General features: G+C 45.8%; 1 protein-coding gene and 1 long non-coding RNA gene across 3 annotated transcripts in view; one reads left to right on the plus strand and one right to left on the minus strand.

Annotated features, from left to right (window-relative positions):
- Positions 1–19,289, minus strand: part of itga7 (integrin, alpha 7) — a 122,879-nt gene that overhangs the window by 10,886 nt on the left and 92,704 nt on the right. The window contains exons 20-25 of one of the 2 annotated variants that reach the window (XM_052101952.1): positions 18,211–18,417; positions 16,506–16,622; positions 16,239–16,352; positions 6,263–6,361; positions 5,914–6,039; positions 5,211–5,361 (exon numbers count right to left, since the gene is read on the minus strand). In XM_052101952.1, the coding sequence (XP_051957912.1) occupies positions 5,245–5,361; positions 5,914–6,039; positions 6,263–6,361; positions 16,239–16,352; positions 16,506–16,622; positions 18,211–18,417 (780 nt within the window). In that variant the 3' untranslated portion in view covers positions 5,211–5,244. The remainder of the gene's footprint in view (positions 1–5,210; positions 5,362–5,913; positions 6,040–6,262; positions 6,362–16,238; positions 16,353–16,505; positions 16,623–18,210; positions 18,418–19,289) is intronic. The other variant, XM_052101951.1, reaches the window with a different exon arrangement.
- LOC127626276 (uncharacterized) overlaps positions 1–19,289 on the plus strand; it is a 48,933-nt gene that overhangs the window by 2,941 nt on the left and 26,703 nt on the right. The window lies entirely within an intron of this gene.

Genomic DNA, 19,289 nt, shown 5'->3' on the forward strand with positions numbered 1-19,289 from the left:
AAGTGTCTGCCGGACCGAACTCCAGGCAGGCGCCGCTAACAGAGAACGCATGCAGGTCCCCGACCCTCTTGATGGAGGCGAAGCGATCAGCAGGGCCGTCTTGAGAGAGAGGGCCCTGAGTCCAACTGAGTCAAGCTGCTCGAAGGGGGTCTCCGGAGTCCCATCAGGACGACCGAGAGATCCCAGGAGGGAAATAGGTTAGGCCGGGAGGAATCATCCTCCGGGCACCTTTTAGGAACCTGACGATTAAGTCGCGTGCTTGCCAAGAGACTTGCCGTCTACCGTGTCATGGTGGGCCGCGATAGCAGCAACATACACCTTGAGGGTGGAGGGGACAGCCTCCTCTCCAGCCTCTCCTGAAGAAACACGAGCACTGACCTAACTGCGCGACTTCTGCGGTCTTCGGCTCGGAAGAACACCAGTTCGCGAACAGACGCCACTTCAGGGCGTAAAGATGCCTGGTCGAAGGGGCTCTGGCTTGGTTAATAGTGTCTATGACGGCTAAAGGTAGGCCGGCTAGACCCTCCGCGCCCGGCCCAGGGACCAGACGTGGAGTTTCCAGAGGTCTGGGCGCGGGTGCCAGAGCGTGCCCCGGCCCCTGAGAAAGAAGGTCCTTCCTCAGGGGAATTCGCCAGGGAGGGGCTGTCATAAGGAGCGTGAGATCCGAAAACCACGTCCGGTTGGGCCAGTAGGGGGCCACCAGAGTGACTTGCTCCTTGTCCTCCCTGACCTTGCATAGCACCTGTGCAAGAAGGCTCACTGGGGAAAAGCTGCATTTGCGCAGCCCCACGGGCCAGCTGTGTGCCAGAGCATCTGTCCCCAGGGGAGCCTCTGTGAGGGCATACCAGAGCTGACAGTGGGAGGTTTCCTGGGAGGCAAACAGGTCTACCTGGGCCTTGCCGAACCTGTCCCAAATCAGCTGGACCGATTGGGGGTGGAGCCTCCACTCTCCGCCAGGCAAGGTTTGTCTTGACAGCGCGTCCGCTATCACATTGAGTTTGCCGGGATGTGAGTGGCGCGCAGCTGACTCCAGTCGCTGCTGACTCCAAAGGAGGAGACGACGGGCGAGCTGTGACATGTGGGGAGCGTGCTCCGCCTTGGCGGTTTATGTAAGCCACCACCGTGGTGCTGTCTGTCCTGACCAGGACATGTTTGCCACTGAATCATCGGAAGAAATTTCTTCAGGGCAAGACGAACGGCCAGCAGCTCTAGGCAGTTGATGTGCCAGCGCAGCGGCCTTGGTTCCACCGCCTGCGGCTGCGCTCGCTGCACACGGCGCCCAACCCAATTTGGAGGCGTCGGTTGTAACCAGAACGCGACGGGACACCTGCTGCAAGGGTACCCCTGCCCGAAGAAAGCAGAGGTCTATCCAGGGTTTGAAGGTTTGGAGGCAGGCAGTGGTAATTTCCACGCGCGTGCGTGCGCGGGCGCCATGCTCGCCTCGACTCGAAGTCTGGAGCCAATGCTGAAGTGGTCTCATATGCATCAACCCTAGTGGCGCGACCGCGCGGAGGATGCCATATGCCCCAGGAGCTGTTGGAAACGCTTCAACGGACCACGGTGCCTGGCTTGAAGGAAGCGAGGCATTCCAGCACTGACTGAGCACGCTCGCTGGAGAGACGCGCTGTCATTGAGACTGAGTCTAACTCCAAACCGAGAAAAGAGATGCTCTGGACTGGGGTGAGCTTGCTCTTCTCCCAGTTGACCTGAAGCCCCAGCGGCGGAGGTGCTCGAGCACCTGGTCTCTGTGTGCGCATAGTAATTCCTGCGAGGGGCCAGAATAAGCCAATCGTCGAGGTAATTGAGTATGCGTATGCCCGCCCTCGTAGCGGGCAAGAGCCGCTTCTGCGACCTTCGTGGAAGACGCGAGGGACAGAGACAGGCCGAAGGGGAGGACCTTGTACTGATACGCCTGGCCGTCGAATGCTAACCGTAGAAAGGGTCGGTGTCGAGGGCTAATTGAGACGCGAAAGTACGCGGCCCTTCAGGTCTACCGCTGCGAACCAATCTAGATGCCGAACGCCAGATAGAATTTGTTTCTGGGTGAGCATTTTGAACGGGAGTTTGGACAGGGTCCGATTGAAAACTCGCGAGGTCCAAGATCGGTCGTATGCCACCGCTTCTTGGGTACAACGAGCAAGGGCTGTAGAAACCCTTCTTCGTTTCGGTTGGAGGGACAGGCTCTATCGCGCCCTTGATTAGAAGGGAGGCGATTTCCTCGCAGCAGGGAGAGGGCATGTTCGCCGTGCACTGCGGAGGAACGAACGCCCAGGAAGGGGGCGGAGACCTGGCAAACTGAATTGCGTGAATCGAAGTCGAATGGTCCGGTGCAGCCAGCGTGACGAGCTGGGCAGAGAAAGCCATGCCTCTGCGCTCTGTGCTAGGGGCACCAAGGGGACAAGTATTTTGGACGCACTCGGCGGGCTTCGCGAGCGGTGCGGAACAGGTAACGCAGCGCCGGGAGGCTCTGTGGCGCCCCGAGGCTCTGGTGCTGAGAATAAGCTCAAAGCACTTACCTTGTTCCGCGCACCGCAGGGGCGGGTTCGTGACAGAGGAGGAGGTCTGATGTCGGCGCCCTCTGGGCTCGCCTGAACCGGCCGGCCGGGAACAGTCGTGGAGCTGAGGGCGGAGCACCGCGATCCTGGGCGCCGGACTGTTGAGGCCTGAAACAAAAGTGCCGTGAGAACGGCATTTGCGGGCCATGTGACCCAGAGGTAAAGGAAATAGCTCTTTATTGAGAATTTGGTACCGCAGCCCCCGCCAGGGGTGCGGCAAATGAAAAACACAGGATTCTCCTCCCGCCCTCCACCGGGGACGGAGCGGTCTCACCATCTCCGGAGCTAACTTCTCGCCCTCTGGGTCCGCTGTCTCAGGGACGCTTGGGAGCCTTCCGGTCCTCGACGGGGTCCGTGGAGGCAGGGGGCGACGCTTCCTGCGGTTTGCTCGACGCTGGGGCTGAGAGCTGGGCCCAGGTTGGGGCGGAGCAGAAGATCTTCTGGCCGCAGGAGGACGCCTCGGCGAGCAGATGGGGCCTGGGCCGTGGCGTGCAGGCTTGCGGCGCCGCATGATGTGAGAAATGGCCTCCGCCTGCTTCTTCACCAGGGAGAACTGCTGGGCAAAGTCCTCCACGGTGTCGCCGAAGAGGCCTAACTGGGAGACAGGGGCGTTGAGGAAGCGTAGTCTTGTCGGCTTCACGCATCTCGACCAAGTCCAGCCACTGCTGACGCTCCTGGACCACCAGAGTGGCCATCGCCTGCCCGAAGTGCCCGCTGTGACCTTCGTCGCCTCAGGGCGCAGGTCGGTCGCTGAGCGCAGTTCCTGCAGCGTGTCGGGATCAGGGCCACCCCGCGCATGTTGCGGAGTGCCTTGGCTTGGTGGACCTGCAGGAGAGCCATGGCATGCAGGGCGGAAGCGGCGCGTCCGTAGCGCTGTAGGCCTTCGCGGTGAGCGAGGATGTTGCTCTACAGGACCGGAAGGGAGTACAGGGCGGCCCCGCCAGGTGGTAGTGCTTCCGGGCATAGATGGATCGCAACAGCTCTATCCACCTGGGGATCTCCGTGTACCCATGGCGCGCCCGCCGAGGGTGGCGAGGGCGGATGAGCAGGTGGCACGACGAGTGGAGAGGGGTGCTCTCCACGAAGACGCCAGCTCATCATGCACCTCCGGAAGAAAGGTACTGGGGGGCGAGGCTGTGAGCGCGCTCACGCCCAAAAACCAATCATCTAGCCGCGATGGCTGCGGGAGGATGGAGGGTTCCAATCCAGGCCCACGCTATTGGCTGCCCGGAAAGCATATCGGACATCTGCGCTGCCGGCCTCCTGCTGGGCGTGCAAGCCCGGCGGCAGCCCAGAGGAGCCCTCAGCGCCAGAGCCCACGCCCCGATGTCGCGGCGAACTCATCTGCTTCCATCGCCTGAGGGTAGGCAGACTGGCTGTGAGGCGAAGTCGCCGCCACCTCGAAGCGAAGACGGAGTCAACGAGCGCATGCCGGGCGCTGGTGGTCCGAGGGGCGCATCCGGCGGAGCTGCACCCGCTGCCATCCCCAAATCGCCTCCATCGCCAGCCGCGATCGCCCTCAATCCCGTGGGAAGAAGGAGCGACACGGGGCGGCTGGAGTGGCTTGCTTACGATTGTAAGCAAGCCGCGATCGCTAACGTTGTCATGGTCATGTTCTCGCAGTGAGAGCATGAACCATCCACAAACGCAGCCTCGGTGTGATCACTGCCCAGACACACGAGACAACGCCTGTGGCCGCCGGAAGCGGAGAGTACTCTACCAGCATCCAGGAACAACACAGGGGCGGAAGGGCATCTTTAAAAGACGCTGCCCTTAAAAGGACGCTCACGCCGCTGTGTTTTGCTCTTTTAGAGGAAATTACTCTTTTAAATAAAATCACTCTTTTATGAATGAAAGACTCGTGAGAGATCTTTCTATCTGCAACTGTCGATGCGCTCAGGGGCAGGAAGTGCACAGCCGCGCAACCAGGAGAAAGCCGCTGTTGTGCGCCGTAGAATCCAACAGCATGCAGCAGAGGATAGCAGGAACTCGTGTGTAGTCACGCAGCAAACTGCAAACACGCACCATCGGCTCGAAGAAATTTTCTGAATGAACTCCCGTATTTGCGCCGCTTAAATACCCGTATGTCCGGGGCGGACATGCAAATACTGGCTGCCAACTCTCATTGGCCTTTTTTCATAGTACAGAGGTGAATATCGGCGCTCAAGAGAGACCCCTAGTGTCGTTCTCTGACACAACGTAAGAGAGCGACAGAAGGGGAACATATAATATATATAAAAAACTAATATATGGTGAGTTTTTTTAGTCGTCCTATATGTTAACTGCATCAGTCTACTTCAGTACTGGTTTCTTTTTCTTCACTTTTGCATTTTATGAGCTGTTTTTGGTTGAAATCGGTGGAACGGACTTAAATAAGGGAAATGTGTTAAACGGAACTGAGAATACTGCACTCTTATTACAAGCTGAAAGCTTCATCAAAGCACATGCAAGAAGATAAGGATGATGGGCAATAAAGAACTTTTTGCTGACTTTTTCACATGCACATTTCATTGGTAATTATATATATTGCAAATGATCATGCTAATAACATTTAATGTTTCAAAAGCCGCAGCACTGCAACACACTGCATTACACTCCACTGCAACACGACCCGTTGCACAAACTCCACTGCACACATGATGAGTTTAGCTTTACCATATGATGGACGCACTAAATGCAGAAAACGCTGTTATTGCAGTTCAGTGGTCTGTTTCTTCTTCACATCAGATGGCTGCAGTTGCAGTTGAGCATGGTAAAATTCTGTTTCATATTGAGGTTGCCGCTCTGTACGCTTGAAAAAACCACACTGCTCCAACACACACAAATATACCAAAGAAATATAATACAAAAACAAAGGTAAAGACAAATAAAAGGGAGACAGAATAAGAAACAGTAAGAGGATTGAATAGTTATAGGAAAATAAGACATGTACAATGTGACTAAATCAAAAAGGTATGTAGTACCAGATAAAGTTTCTTAAAGAACCTCTTTCAACATTATCATGCCAGATTTGATATCGTCATGACTTCAGAAGACTTGGAATATAGCGAGTCATATGAACTTCTATGATACTTGTCTTTGTGCTTTTTGGAGCTTGACAGCCCTGGTCACTGTTTGATATCATTAAATGGAAAAGAGCAGCTTGGATATTCTGCCTGATAGAAAGTCATATTGGCTTCAAACAACATGAGTGTGAGGAAATGATGCCATTTTTGGATGAACTATCAGCAGTGAGAAAATTTTGCTAAACATATCCTTTATTTTGTTCTACGGTTATATGGGTTTGGAACGAGATGAGGCTAGGCAAATTTCATTTCTACGTGAAGTGTTCCTTAAATGGGTCCAGTTTCACACCTACCTTCCACAGCAAACAAACAAGCAGTGCGAGAACTATAATTCCAGCGAGGACAGCGATGAGAATAATCCACCATGGGATGCTGTGCTGATCGGACAGCCCCAGCTCTGGATAAATCATTACTGACACCTGCACAAACAATATAATATAATATAATATAATATAATATAATATAATATAATAGTTTGTTCTTAATGAAAATAAATACTGCATAATGATTTGTGTGAGGGTTAGGTTTAGGTGATAGAAACAAATTATTAGCTCTGTATGAAAAAGTACATATTAAATAGACATCTGGGTGATGTCTGTGTGCTGTCTGGGGTGTGTATGTGTGTGTTTGTGTGTATTTTACCTGTGTAGCAGCGTTCTTCAAAACTAGATGTTTGATGGTGGATTTAATGGTAATATTTGCTCTGACCACCAGCTCAACAGCACTCACAGATGAGAACTCCTGATGAAACAACAACAAAAAAGAACTTATGAAACTGATAGTTCCAGCTCTATAATCTGATTGGTTGAGCAGCATGTTAAGCATTTCTAAAATAACCTGTGCTTGTAACCAGCCGTGTATAGTAATGAAGTACATATACTTCATTACTGTACTAAAGTACAGTTTTTAAGTTTTTCTACTTTAGTGAGTATAAATATTTCTTTGGACTTTTACTCCAATACATTTCTCCAGACCCTTTCATTACTTTTGCGACTGAACACAGCAAAAAAAAATAGCAGCTGCACATTTAAAACTGCCTGCTGATCGGTGATATTGATGTATGATTTGTTAAAAGAATCAAAAGGGTCGAAAATTTTTAATTTGATTCCTTTGAGCTGAACAAAAAGATACAAAAATGGGTCATAATGATTTGTTTTTGAATAACGATTCTGAATCAAAATCACAAGCGAAGCGCACGCCAGATTGCGTGTTCTGTCGTCTGTCCCCTCTGGGGAAGACAAGAAACTTATCCTGTAAGTTACATTTTATTTTTTTTGTCTAATTAATTTGATAAGTTTAGGTTTAAAAATTATGAAAGCTGTGAAATAATGAAGTTGTGCGATCAGTCTCCCACCTTTCCAGGAGACCTGTTCATAAAAGTCAATCACATGTGTTTACATTTAACATTTAAACAAGTTATGATGTGTATGAATAATTACAAGCACTCATGAATATGTCCAACAATATAAGTTTTTATATTTTCTCATGAATATGTCCATAAATATTTATTTAGATATTTTATGAAGATGTGAATGGAAACTAGTTTTCTGGTGGTTGCTAAAGTGATATATTTGCTTTGTAGCATATTTATGCTACAGTATGTGCTTACTAAGGTTTTCTGGATGGTTACTAGGGCATGCTATTGTCAAGGTGATCTCTGCCTTGTGTTTGGTGCATTGCTACAGTATGTGGTTGCCAGGTTGTTACTATGCTGTTGCCAAGTTGTTTTCTGTGTTTTGTTTGTGCAAATTACTCTGCAGTATACAGGGTGATCTAGGAGGTTGACAGGTTGTTGCTATGCTGTTAAGTTGTATTAACTGTTTCAGCACATTGCAATGCAGGGTGTTCTGGGTTGTTGCTTATTGGCCCAAATGAAAAGAGCCCTTTCAAGTCTCTGTTCTGGTCAGTAAAATGACTCAACTCTCGAGTTCATTTACACTCATCCCATAAATATTATCATTCTGATTTTACTTGAATGCACCATTAAAGGGATAGTTCACTTAATTTTCTTACCCTCATTCGATCCAAGATGTGTTTGACTTTCATTTTGTTTCTGCAGAACCCAAAAAAATGTCAGAAGAATAATGCTGTTATGCAGGTCAATTCAATGTAAGTGAATTGTGGCCAGAACTTTGGAGCATGCGTCAAGCACTAGAAAGTGAAATCAAGCTTGAAATCATGATCGTGCTTAGAGATTGCAATGGCAAGATATTCAGTGAAAATGAGTAACAATTTGGTTGGTTCTCACCCAAAAATCAACTAAATCGCTTGAGATGACATGGATTTAACCAATATAGTAGTATGGATAGCTTTATGCTCCCTTAATGTGCTTTTTGTAGCTTGAAATGTCTGGCCACCATTCACTTCTAAAAATCTTTGTATGTGTTCGGCAGATGAAAGAAAGTGAAACACATTTGGGATAGCATGAGGGTGAGTAAATGATGAGCACTGCCAATCAAATAAGTTGCCATGGGTTTAATGAAATTTTCTGGAATTTATGCAATTTACATGTACTTTTGATACATAAGTCAATTTAATATCAGTTACTTTAAGTCAGTTTCCATGAAGGTAACTTTACTTTTACTCAAGTATGACAAATGGATACTTTATTCAACACTGCTTGTAACATCAGTTGAAGTCTATATGAATGCAACAAGTTGCAACAAATCATTAAACAGTAAACATTACATTTAGGCTAATGAACAATATTACTCAGCTTAACAACTGTTTATTATATTGGCTTGTCAAGCCAGAACCCCCTAGCAACACCTAGCAATTAACCAAAAGACAACTCCTTATCAACCATTCAGATGACCTGAGCAACCACTTAGTAATCTACCAGGAGGTATTTTATTTGCTTTGAAACTATGTGTGTTGTGAAAGGCGCTATACAAATAAAATTGACTTGACTTGAGTAAGGTTTCTCAGCATTGTTTAAATCTCTGCTTGTTGAAATCTGGGAAGCACAAGATTGGTCTGGACATGAGGCACTCTTTCAAGAAATCCATGGAAGCTTGAAAACTCTCATCCCAGCTGAATGGAATCTCTTTCCTGGTTAGAGCAAAGAGTGGTTCTGATTTGCACGCATAATTTGGTATGAAATGTTGGTAATAGCATGTGAGGCCAAGGAATCCTTTGACTTGTTTTACGTCTTTTGGTGTTTTGAACGCTCTGCTTTCACTTTCGCCAGGTCTGTTGATATACCCTCTAGTGTGACACGAAAGCCAAGGAATATGAGCTCATTTAAATAGAACTGACACTTGCTCAGTTTCAGAGACAGACCCGCTGACTCCAGTCTCGACAGAACTTCCAGAAGGTCTTCCAGGTGTCGTTCAAAGGTCGGCAAGGTGATGACAATGTCATCTAAGTACACTGTGCAGCATTTATTGATCAGGCCAACAAGGACAGTGTTCATGACCCTTTGAAATGTAGCAGGGGCGTTGCTAAGCCCAAAAGGAAGAGCTTTGAACTGAAAGAGGCCATAATGTGATATGAAAGCTGTTTTTGGTCTTGACTTCTCAACTGACACTTGCCAGTTCCCTCGAGCTAGATCCAGAGTAGTATGGAATTTCCCAGGAGTTAAGAAGTCCAAGGATTTGTCAACTCGAGGTAGAGGGTACAAATCTTGTTGATTTATACCCCTATTGTCAACACAAAACCTGGGTTCACCACAAGGCTTTTTTAAACGATCACGACTGAGGTACTCCATGGTCCTGAAGATGTTTATAATAATGTTCTTCTTCAGTATCTTTTGAATCTGGTCTTTTATGATTTGTTTCTTGGCTGCGGAATATAGTAGGGTGGGAGGTTGATAGGCTTAGCATCATCAGTATTGTTCAAATGCTCTGCTAATAAGGTGTGGCCCAGGTGACCATTGAACAAGCTCCCAAATTCCTCAAGAAGGTCTAGTATTTGTGCTTTTTGGTCCTTTTTCAGGCATGCTTCTTCGACTTTCTAATGCAAGGTAGATGGCTGGACATCCACAAACATTAAGCTTCCAACCTCAGGCTCCTCCATCCACTCACTCACTAACTCACAAGGAATAGGGGTTGTTTCACTGAGAGTTACAGTACTGGATGGAGTATAAATGCTAACTGATGCTCTTAACATGAAATTCATACCCAAGATGAGTCAAGTCAAAGTCAAGTGGTTTTTATTGTCATTTCAACCATATACAGTTAGTACAGTACACAGCAAAACGAGACAACGTTCCTCCAGGACCATGGTGCTACATAAAAACAACAAAGGACCAGCACAGGACCACATGAGACAACACAACGAAAAAAATTACCTATATAAAATACCTATATATACCTATATAAAGTGCACTTGCAAACATGTGCAAAGTACGGGACAGTACAACAAATTACTGACAATGAACAGGACAATAGACACAGTGCAGCGCCGACCAGTATTCAGTAGTGCAAAAAGATGACAGTTTCTAAAAACGTAAACATAACATACTATGAGATAATGTTCTATGCACATAGCAGTTATTGAGGTAGCAGACAGTTATAAAGTGACTGTAATTAAAGTGCAACTCAGGACACGCGTGTGTGTGTGTGTCAAACCAGTCTCTGAGTATTGAGGAGTCTGATGGCTTGGGGGAAGAAGCTGTTACACAGTCTGGCTGTGAGGGCCCGAATGCTTCGGTACCTCTTGCCAGATGGCAGGAGGGTAAAGAGTATGTGTGAGGGGTGTGTGGGGTCGTCCACAATGCTGGTTGCTTTGCGGATACAGTGTTTTTTGTAAATGTCTTTGATGGAGGGAAGAGAGACCCCAATGATCTTCTCAGCTGTCCTCACTATCCTCTGCAGGGCTTTGCGGTCCGAAATGGTGCAAGTCCCAAACCAGGCAGTGATGCAGCTGCTCAGGATGCTCTCAATAGTCCCTCTATAGAATGTAATGAGGATGGGGGGTGGGAGATGTGCTTTCCTCAGCCTTCGAATAAAGTAGAGACGCTGCTGGGCTGTCATGGTGATAGAGCTGGTGTTGAGGGACCAGGTAAGGTTCCCTGCCAGGTGAACACCAAGGAATTTGCTGCTCTTGACGATGTCCACAGAGGAGCCGTCGATGTTCAGCGGAGTGTGTTCACCCTGTGCTCTCCTAAAGTCAACAACCACCTCTTTTGTTTTGTCGACATTCAGGGACAGGTTGTTGGCTCTACACCAGTTCGTCAGCCGCTGCACCTCCTCTCTGTATGCTGACTCGTCGTTCTTGCTGGTGAGACCCACCACGGTCGTGTCATCGGCGAACTTGACGATGTGGTTCGAGCTGTGCATTGCTGCACAGTCGTGAGTCAGCAGAGTGAACAGCAATGGACTGAGCACACAGCCCTGGGGGGCCCCAGTGCTCAGTGTGGTGGTGGTGGAGATGCTGTTCCCGATCCGGACTGACTGAGGTCTCCCAGTCAGGAAGTCCAGGATCCAGTTGCAGAGGGAGGTGTCCAGGCCCAGCAGGTTCAGCTTTCCAATCAGGTGCTGGGGAATGATTGTGTTGAATGCTGAGCTGAAATTTATGAACAGCATTCGAACATATGAGTCCTTATTGTCTAGGTGGGTGAGGGCCAGATGGAGGGTTGTGGCGATGGCATCGTCCGTTGAACGGTTTGGACGATACGCAAACTGTAGTGGGTCTAGTGAGGGGGGCAGCTGGGTCTTAATGTGCCTCATGACGAGCCTCTCGAAGCACTTCATGATGATGGGTGTAAGTGCGACGGGACGGTAGTCATTGAGGCAGGACACTGAAGACTTCTTTGGCATGGGGATGATGGTGGTGGCCTTGAAGCACGTTGGAACAACGGCGCTGCTCAGAGAGATGTTGAAGATGTCGGTAAGAACATCTGCTAGCTGGTCTGCACATCCTCTGAGCACTCTGCCAGGAATGTTGTCTGGTCCAGCAGCCTTCCGTGGGTTGACTCTACATAGAGTTTTCCTCACATCTGCCGTGGTAAGACAGAGCACCTGGTCGTTGGGAGGACAGGTGGTCTTCCTCGCCACCACGTCTTTCTGCACTTCAAACCGAGCGTAGAAGTCGTTCAGCGCATATGGAAGGGAGGCATCTTTGTCACAGGCAACTGATGTTGTCCTGTAGTTGGTGATGGCCTGGATGCCCTGCCACATGCGCTGCGTGTCACCGCTGTCCTGGAAGTGACTGTGGATTCTCTGAGCGTGTGCGCGCTTTGCCTCTCTGATTGCCCGTGACAGTTTGGCCCTAGCTGTTCTTAGGGCTGCCTTATCGCCTGCTTTGGCAGATAAGGCAGAGTCTCGGGACCTCAGCAGCGTGCGCACCTCCGCAGTCATCCACGGCTTCTGGTTGGAGCGTGTGGTGATGGTCTTGGAGAAAGTGACATCATCAATGCACTTGCTGATGTAGCTGGTCACTGATGCTGTGTATTCCTCCAAGTTGGTAGAATCGCCATATGTTGCAGCGTCCCTGAACATGTGCCAGACAGTACACTCAAAACAGTCCTGAAGAGCAGAGATTGCTCCTGCTGGCCAGGTTTTCACCTGCTTCTGAAGCGGTTTTGTGCGTCTGACGAGCGGTCTGTATGCTGGAATTAACATAACAGAGATGTGGTCTGAGTAGCCGAGGTGGGGCGGGGCTCCGCCCAGTACGCGCCTGGGATGTTTGTGTAAACAAGATCAAGCGCGTTCGCCCCTCTCGTTGCAAAGTCCACATACTGATGGAATTTAGGGAGCACTGTCTTGAGATTCGCATGGTTGAAATCTCCGGCGACAATAAACAGTCTGTCGGGGTGAGCGTTCTGCAGTTCGCTCATAGCCCCATACAGTTCACAGAGCGCTTCCTTAGCGTTAGCGCTGGGGGGAATGTAAACTCCGGTTATGTAAACAGTGGTGAATTCCCGTGGTAGATAAAAAGGTCTGCATCTAACAGTCACAAGCTCCAACAGCGATGAACAGTAACTAGAGACTAGCATAGAGTTCTTGCACCATTCCGTGTTGATGTAAACACACAAGCCACCACCGCGAGTCTTACCGCAGAGAGCTGTATTTCTGTCGGCACGAAACGAGGTGAGCCCGTCTAGCTGAATGGCGGCATCCGGAACTCTGTCGCTGAGCCACGTCTCCGTGAAAACAAAGACGCAGCAATCTCTAAACTCACGCTGCGTAGCCTGCTGGAGTCGGATATAGTCCAGTTTATTGTCCAGGGAGCAAACATTTGAGAGCAGGATAGACGGGAGAGCCGGCCGGCTAGGGTTTGTTTTTAGCCTAGCATGAACCCCCGCCCACTTGCCGCGCTTCCGCTTTCTCGCACACCGCTTACGACGTCCTCTCCCCGGCCACCAGCATCAGGCGACGCCGAGGACTGGAGGCCTGGTCTCCGCAGCAAGCCGAGTACGCGTGGCGCCTCCTGCAGGTCATCATGCAGCTTGGTTTTTGCATGAGTCTTATATTTTAGTAGTGTCTGGCGATGGTAGACACGAACACCGGTTGCTCCGATGTCCATGTGCTGCAAAAGTCGGGCTTTTTAAACAAAAGTAGCACCATTGTGGATCCGGAGTGGCCGCTGCATGCTACCGCGCCGCCATCTTGGAACCACTCATCCATCTTGGATGAGTGGTGAAGAAAGATTGGGAATAATGACAAACTAGTGGTAGGAGTGTTTTCCTTGAAATCCAATATTCAGCCAGATAATGCCAGTTGGAATGCAAGCTGCACTGTTGGCAAGTTGAATTGGGGGTGATGTCCAAGTTTGAACTTTATGAGTGGTCCAGGACTTCAGAAATCAGATTTGTTCGCACCGCAGTGAGTAAATTACCTGAATCTAGTGCTGTGTCGACAGCTTTGTTGTTGAAATTGACATGTGATGTGTGTTCCAGAATGATGGAGACATTGGATCCTTGGAGCCACAGGTGGCTCAGGTGTGGGCACAAGAGTAGGTTGAGTCATACTTATCTTCTGGAGGGAAGATTTCCTCTGTAAAATGCCCCCCCTCCCCTGAAATTTCCCTTCTGCTGGTCAAATATTTTGCCCCGTTCACCTCTGTTGGTGTTTGTTGAGGTCTCGCCATCTGAACTGGGCTTTTGAGCATCACTTGATATTGGAAATTTCTGCTTTACAATGGCAGGGAATAAAGTGGCTTGTGGAGCAAAGCTGGAGTTTGGACAGTTTCAAGACGTGAACCCAGGTGCAGAACATTTTAAGCAGTAAGTTCCCTTACTTACTTGTTTGTTTGTACTGAGGGCTCATGATGGCTGTCAGGGCCAAGGAGGTCAAAGATTGAAGAAATATGTGTGCCATAAAGTGCCACTCTGTATTGCTCAAGTGCATGCATACAAATGAGGTAAATTTGTTCTTGTTCTGGCAGCGGATACTTTAGCATTTTGAATTCACTCAAAAAGTGTTCCACAAATGATGGAAAAGGCTAATCTTTAACCCGGTCAAGGATGACTCTCAAGACATATTCTTGATTGTCTGATGGAAGAAACATAGTTTTGAAGAGAATTATGGGGTTTTAAGTGGTTGTGTATATTTTTTGAGTGCATTGGTCAATGAAATCAAAGAAGATTCAACAAATGTTAAGTGTTTCCTTTCCACAAGTGGAGAGTACTTGTCAAATGCAAAAAGTCAAAGTATTTAAACACTTTTTGAAAAACAACCATAAATCAAGCAATTCAGTTTATATGAAAGCTCCCTTGAAAAGTCAATGATAGCCGTGCAATATATCTCAACAATTAATATAGAAACAGAGAAACAACCTTTTTCCTTTTTTTAAATACCTCAAATCAGTTGAACATGTACTTTCATAGCAATTAAATGCATTGAACAATTCAAATGATGAATCGACGGCTTAATTTCAGTTCGAATCCCAGTTAAATCCAGATGAATAAGTTACTTCCATGCAATGGACAAGGATAGTATAGAAAATGTTAGTTCGTTTTAAATCTTCTGGTTCAGTACATGCAGTTCCCAAGAGTAAAAGAACAGGAAACAGGAAATCCCCCAGAACAAAAGTGTAGGTTCAAAGATTGGAAAAGTTTCCTTTACCTCAAATAAACCACAAACTGAAGGGTTCCATATACCTTTTGTAGTGGGTTCTCATATCTAAATGAATATCACGTGTCTTGATGAATTACTAATGTCCGAATTAATCTTCTCAAGTGTCTGAATGAATCTCATGTGTCTGGCTGAATTACTGGTGTCTAAATGAATCTTCTCCCATGTCTGGATGAATCTCACGTATCTGAAGCAAAAAATGTCTGCATGTGCTGTGTAGTCAGGCTCACAAGCATGCAAATCAGCAGCGGGCAGCATCGTACATTGCCGACAAAAGGCTGTACGTCCATGCAGATATTGTATGGCAGTTGATCCACTACCAGAGATGAAATGTTTAGGCGCCACATGTAACATGCTTTTTAATGGTGATAGTTCACTCAATTAGTTGCAGCAGAGTTAGTCAGAGACTCACAACGTGGTTGGCATTCCACAGGTGGCATTTATTTGCAGTTAGCAAACTGGTGTGAATGGCCCCTTATTAACATAACACAACACCAATGAAAGTTTCTCAAAGTCACCTCTCAAAAAAGCAGTCTTTTTTTTTTTTTAAATGAATGTAAGCAAATCCACTTTACCCAACGATAGGTTTGTTATCCATTTTCTGAAATATCCCGAAGCTGTTTTACGGAGTAAGAAACTGGTGCAAATTAACAGCAGTCTGAACAAATCAGACTGTACAGCATATCGATTCAGACCTTTTTGCTAACCCGTTTAGCAAATTAGCTCAATAGAATTATTTATTTGTGAATTGGGCATAACTAGTTCTCATTCTATGCAGCCAACTAAAATACGGGTCACGCATCAATCACTGATATTGTCAATCAAAAAATGTTTGTCATATAAGTTGAAGCTTTAACGGTATATTTTTGGAAAAGGGACTTGACTGGTCTCGGGGTTAAGTCCAAGTTTTCTGAGTCCGATTCAAGACCAAGTCCAAATGCTCACGAGTCCATGACAAGAACAAGACCATGAAAATATAGTCTTGGACTCGAGTCTGGTCTCGAGTACTTCAACACTGAGCTGACGTCTTTTAACAAGATCCCTGATCATTTCAGTCTGATTTTAACAGTTTGAGTGGCACATTTCAGCACAGATTTTTTAATGAATCTATCACAATGTAATCCAGCATTGCAAAGAGGCTGTTTTAAGGATGAAGCAGAACTATAAAAACTACATTGGACCTGTACAAAAACCCAGAAGCTCCGAGTAAATCCTGCAAATGATTTTACATGTAAATGTGGCATTTTGTCATGGTCATTTAAAACTGAATTATGACTGTTTTGGGCACAAAAACTTTACTATCACTATAGAGCTGTTTAGAGTGTAGTCCAAAAATCTAGAAGATAATTCACCATGCGTTCCCTCTGGATTTTCCCATGTTTTGTTTTTTCAATATAATAAAATGTAATTTATGAGTAAAATAAGGTCTGTGAGAAACATTACTTGATGATATGTGGACTTTTTGTTGTACAACATAATTTACACACAGTCATAGGCTCTACATAGACATTTTGTTTATATGACCCCTTTAAAACCACTGTAATGCACGCCCTCTGGTGGCTGTTTCTTTATAACAATAGGTTAAAATCTGTGTTTACCTCAATGAAGGTGCTGTTCCACAAGTGGGCTTGGATCCTGACATGAATCAAGCCAGAGAATGCATGTAAAGGACATTGAAAGACCAGACAACGTGAAGAGCCCAGCAAACAATCCTGAAATATATCAACACAAGTCATATACATCAACCCACAACCCCAGCAAACAATCTGGGAAGAATATGAATACTGAGTATGGAAAAATAAAGTGTCACAAAATAATCTTTTCTCCTGCCTCCTCTCCAGTGATGTTGTGTATATGTGACTCACCAGCGTCACAGATCTTCTCCTCTCGGAAGCAGATACAGCAGGAGTGATTTTACTCTCAGGGTTTTTGTGGGCAAAGTTTCTTTCAGTCTCCACATGTGAACGCACCTTTCTGCTGCTCTGTACATACATGCCTCAGATAAATGTCTCTTAAATGCCTTAAAAACAATCATTTTCCATCAAGCAGCTGTGCTTTATGGGCTTTTGATAGGGCTGTCAATAATTAAATCACACAATGTGTGATTATTAAAATTAATCGCAATTCATGGCATTTTTCAATATTTGCTGAGAAAATGAAGATAATTTAAGACATTACATTATTGTGGCAGACAAATATAATGTTTAATAGACATTACAAAATGTGGCCATAGAACTCAATATATTGTTTGTTTTATTGCATATTACAGTATTAGATTATTTATTTATTTGCATTTTGTGCAATGGTTACCAAATAATCAATAAAATACGACAATAAAACAATACTAATAGCAATTATAATACTGTATAATAATAACAGCACTAAATAAGCCACTTGTCCTATGTAGGGTCGCAGGTAGTGCTGGAGCCAATATAATGGGGTTTAGCAAAAGTGGATTTTGTTACAAGACTGCATGTTGTTTTTGTTGTTTTTAGTATTTATTGCCATATCAGAATCAAGGGCTATATCATGGCAAGTACAAATTATAGTCAAAAAAATCTATAAATACAGCAAAAAATATTAGTTAGAAATTCTAAAAGTTTTCCCAACAAATCCTTCAAAATATTATCTGAAAAGAAATGTTGCCTAATTACACTAAAAGCAGAACAGTCCAAAAGAATACATGTGTTTCACAGTCAGGGTAATATTACAATGATTTAAAAGACTGCATTCAGGGACCAAAATAACATTCAGTTAACATTAAGTTTGTTTACCTGTGTATACCACAGTTCCCTGTTGAAAGCATGGTAGAATAATGGCGTCTCTCGGCACTTTTCTTTACATACCCACCATTTAGCGGGAAATGTGATTTAAAAAAAAAATATTGGGAAAAACATTAGTAAATCAGATTATTGGTAAATCTCTACATATTATTAAGGATAACTATATTACTGATGTATATTCCACAGTATTTAATATTTCAGCCAAGATTGTCAATCTGTCTGAGGCTGTGTACACAGGACGCTGTCTTGTATTCATTCTGTGAGATATTAAATTGCTTGTTTATGAACGCAAGCGTCAGATGAGTGTCTTGACCATCTTGCTGTTTTTCAGTATCTTGTCTCTGCAAATAGATATTATTGGCATCTTATGCCATTAAATATGTTTTTAGGATGTTGTGTCAAGTTTGAAAACCGTGTTGCGAGACCCCTGCCTTGCTGTTTTAAACTCAAGAACGCATCTTGTGTGAATGGCTCCACCTGCTTTCAATGAGCTGAGGCCACACTGACTGAGGACTCACCAAAAATGTAAAAGTGGTAGGCTACTTCAAGCTTGATTGAAATTGGCAGCCCTAAATTAACACATTCAAATTGCAGCCCTAAAATGAGTAATAAACTGACAGCCCTAAAATTAACACAATAAATTGGCAACACCTAAAATAAAAAAAATTTAACTGACAACACCTAAAATTAACACATTAAGTGGACAGCCCTAAAATAAACACATTGTATTGACAGCCCTAATTTGTTGTTGCCCAGTCAGTTTTGTTTGTTGAGTGTTTGTAAATACCTTAAGTTGTGCTGTCTGTGGAGGTTCATTAAGGTTTAGCCCGAGTGAATTCAGTGCAGATTGTGGTTCACACTGAGTGTGTGTTTGCCCCTCCATATTCAGAACACTAGCATAAAGCAACCACTTTCCATTTATTAACTCATACGGCCACAAGATATTCAGAGATGCCGAGCCAAATGTCTGGAGAGACTGACCAGTGTTTGACACCTGTTACAAAAGAGAATACTGTGTGTCAACAAGACTGTGTCTATTTTATTCCTCCTGAGACTTTTAGGAGAGACATCTTAGACAAAGCTGATACTTAAATGCAGTAGCGGTTTTAGGCACGGGCGAACCGGGAATTCGCCCGGGGCGGAATTTTTTCATGTCACATGGGGGGCGGCATGAGCAGTTACAAAAAAATAAAAATAACAAAATCCTCTGCGCCGCGAAGCGGTTTTCTACATAGAGGTTTTCTATTATCTATCATTTCACCGTGTGGGGAATTGGCAAATTGGCGCCCCTGCGTGCTGAGAAGGTCCCGTGTGTGAGAAGGGAAAAGGGGAAGGGGGTGCAACAGGCAGGTGATAGTTCACCTCTGGGTGACTGACTGGGGGGGTCCACTGTATAACAGAGCAATACTGTAATGAAATTAGTGGGCCAAAGTCAGTCACACTCGACTTTCTTCAAAATAACGCACATTTTATTCATAATATTATAAATACAGGCCTATAGTTCCTGCACATTTGTGTTTTTCTGTGTGAAATGGCTAATAAAAATAAGTGATACAAAACGATTATGTGGTCACCTCACCAAGGTGAATTGGTTTAGTCTTGACTTCTGGCCGTGACTCGTAACGTGGTGAGTGAGTGACAGTGTTGGGGGGCGGGGGATGGGAAATCTGTTGATTGTCGAGTGCCAAATAAACAGGGATGGATAGGAAAAGGTCAAAGCCATCAGGTGCACAATTTAGGAAAAAAAGAAAAGAAGAAGAGGAGAAACGAGCAAAAGATAAAAGGTATGCAACTATGTTCTCTCTGTGATATGATACGTATCCATGTTGTCATGAATGAAGGGCTAATGTTAATTGTTGGTAACTC

The sequence above is a fragment of the Xyrauchen texanus genome, chromosome 32, assembly GCF_025860055.1.
Source record: "Xyrauchen texanus isolate HMW12.3.18 chromosome 32, RBS_HiC_50CHRs, whole genome shotgun sequence".
Classification (NCBI taxonomy): Eukaryota; Metazoa; Chordata; class Actinopteri; order Cypriniformes; family Catostomidae; genus Xyrauchen; species Xyrauchen texanus.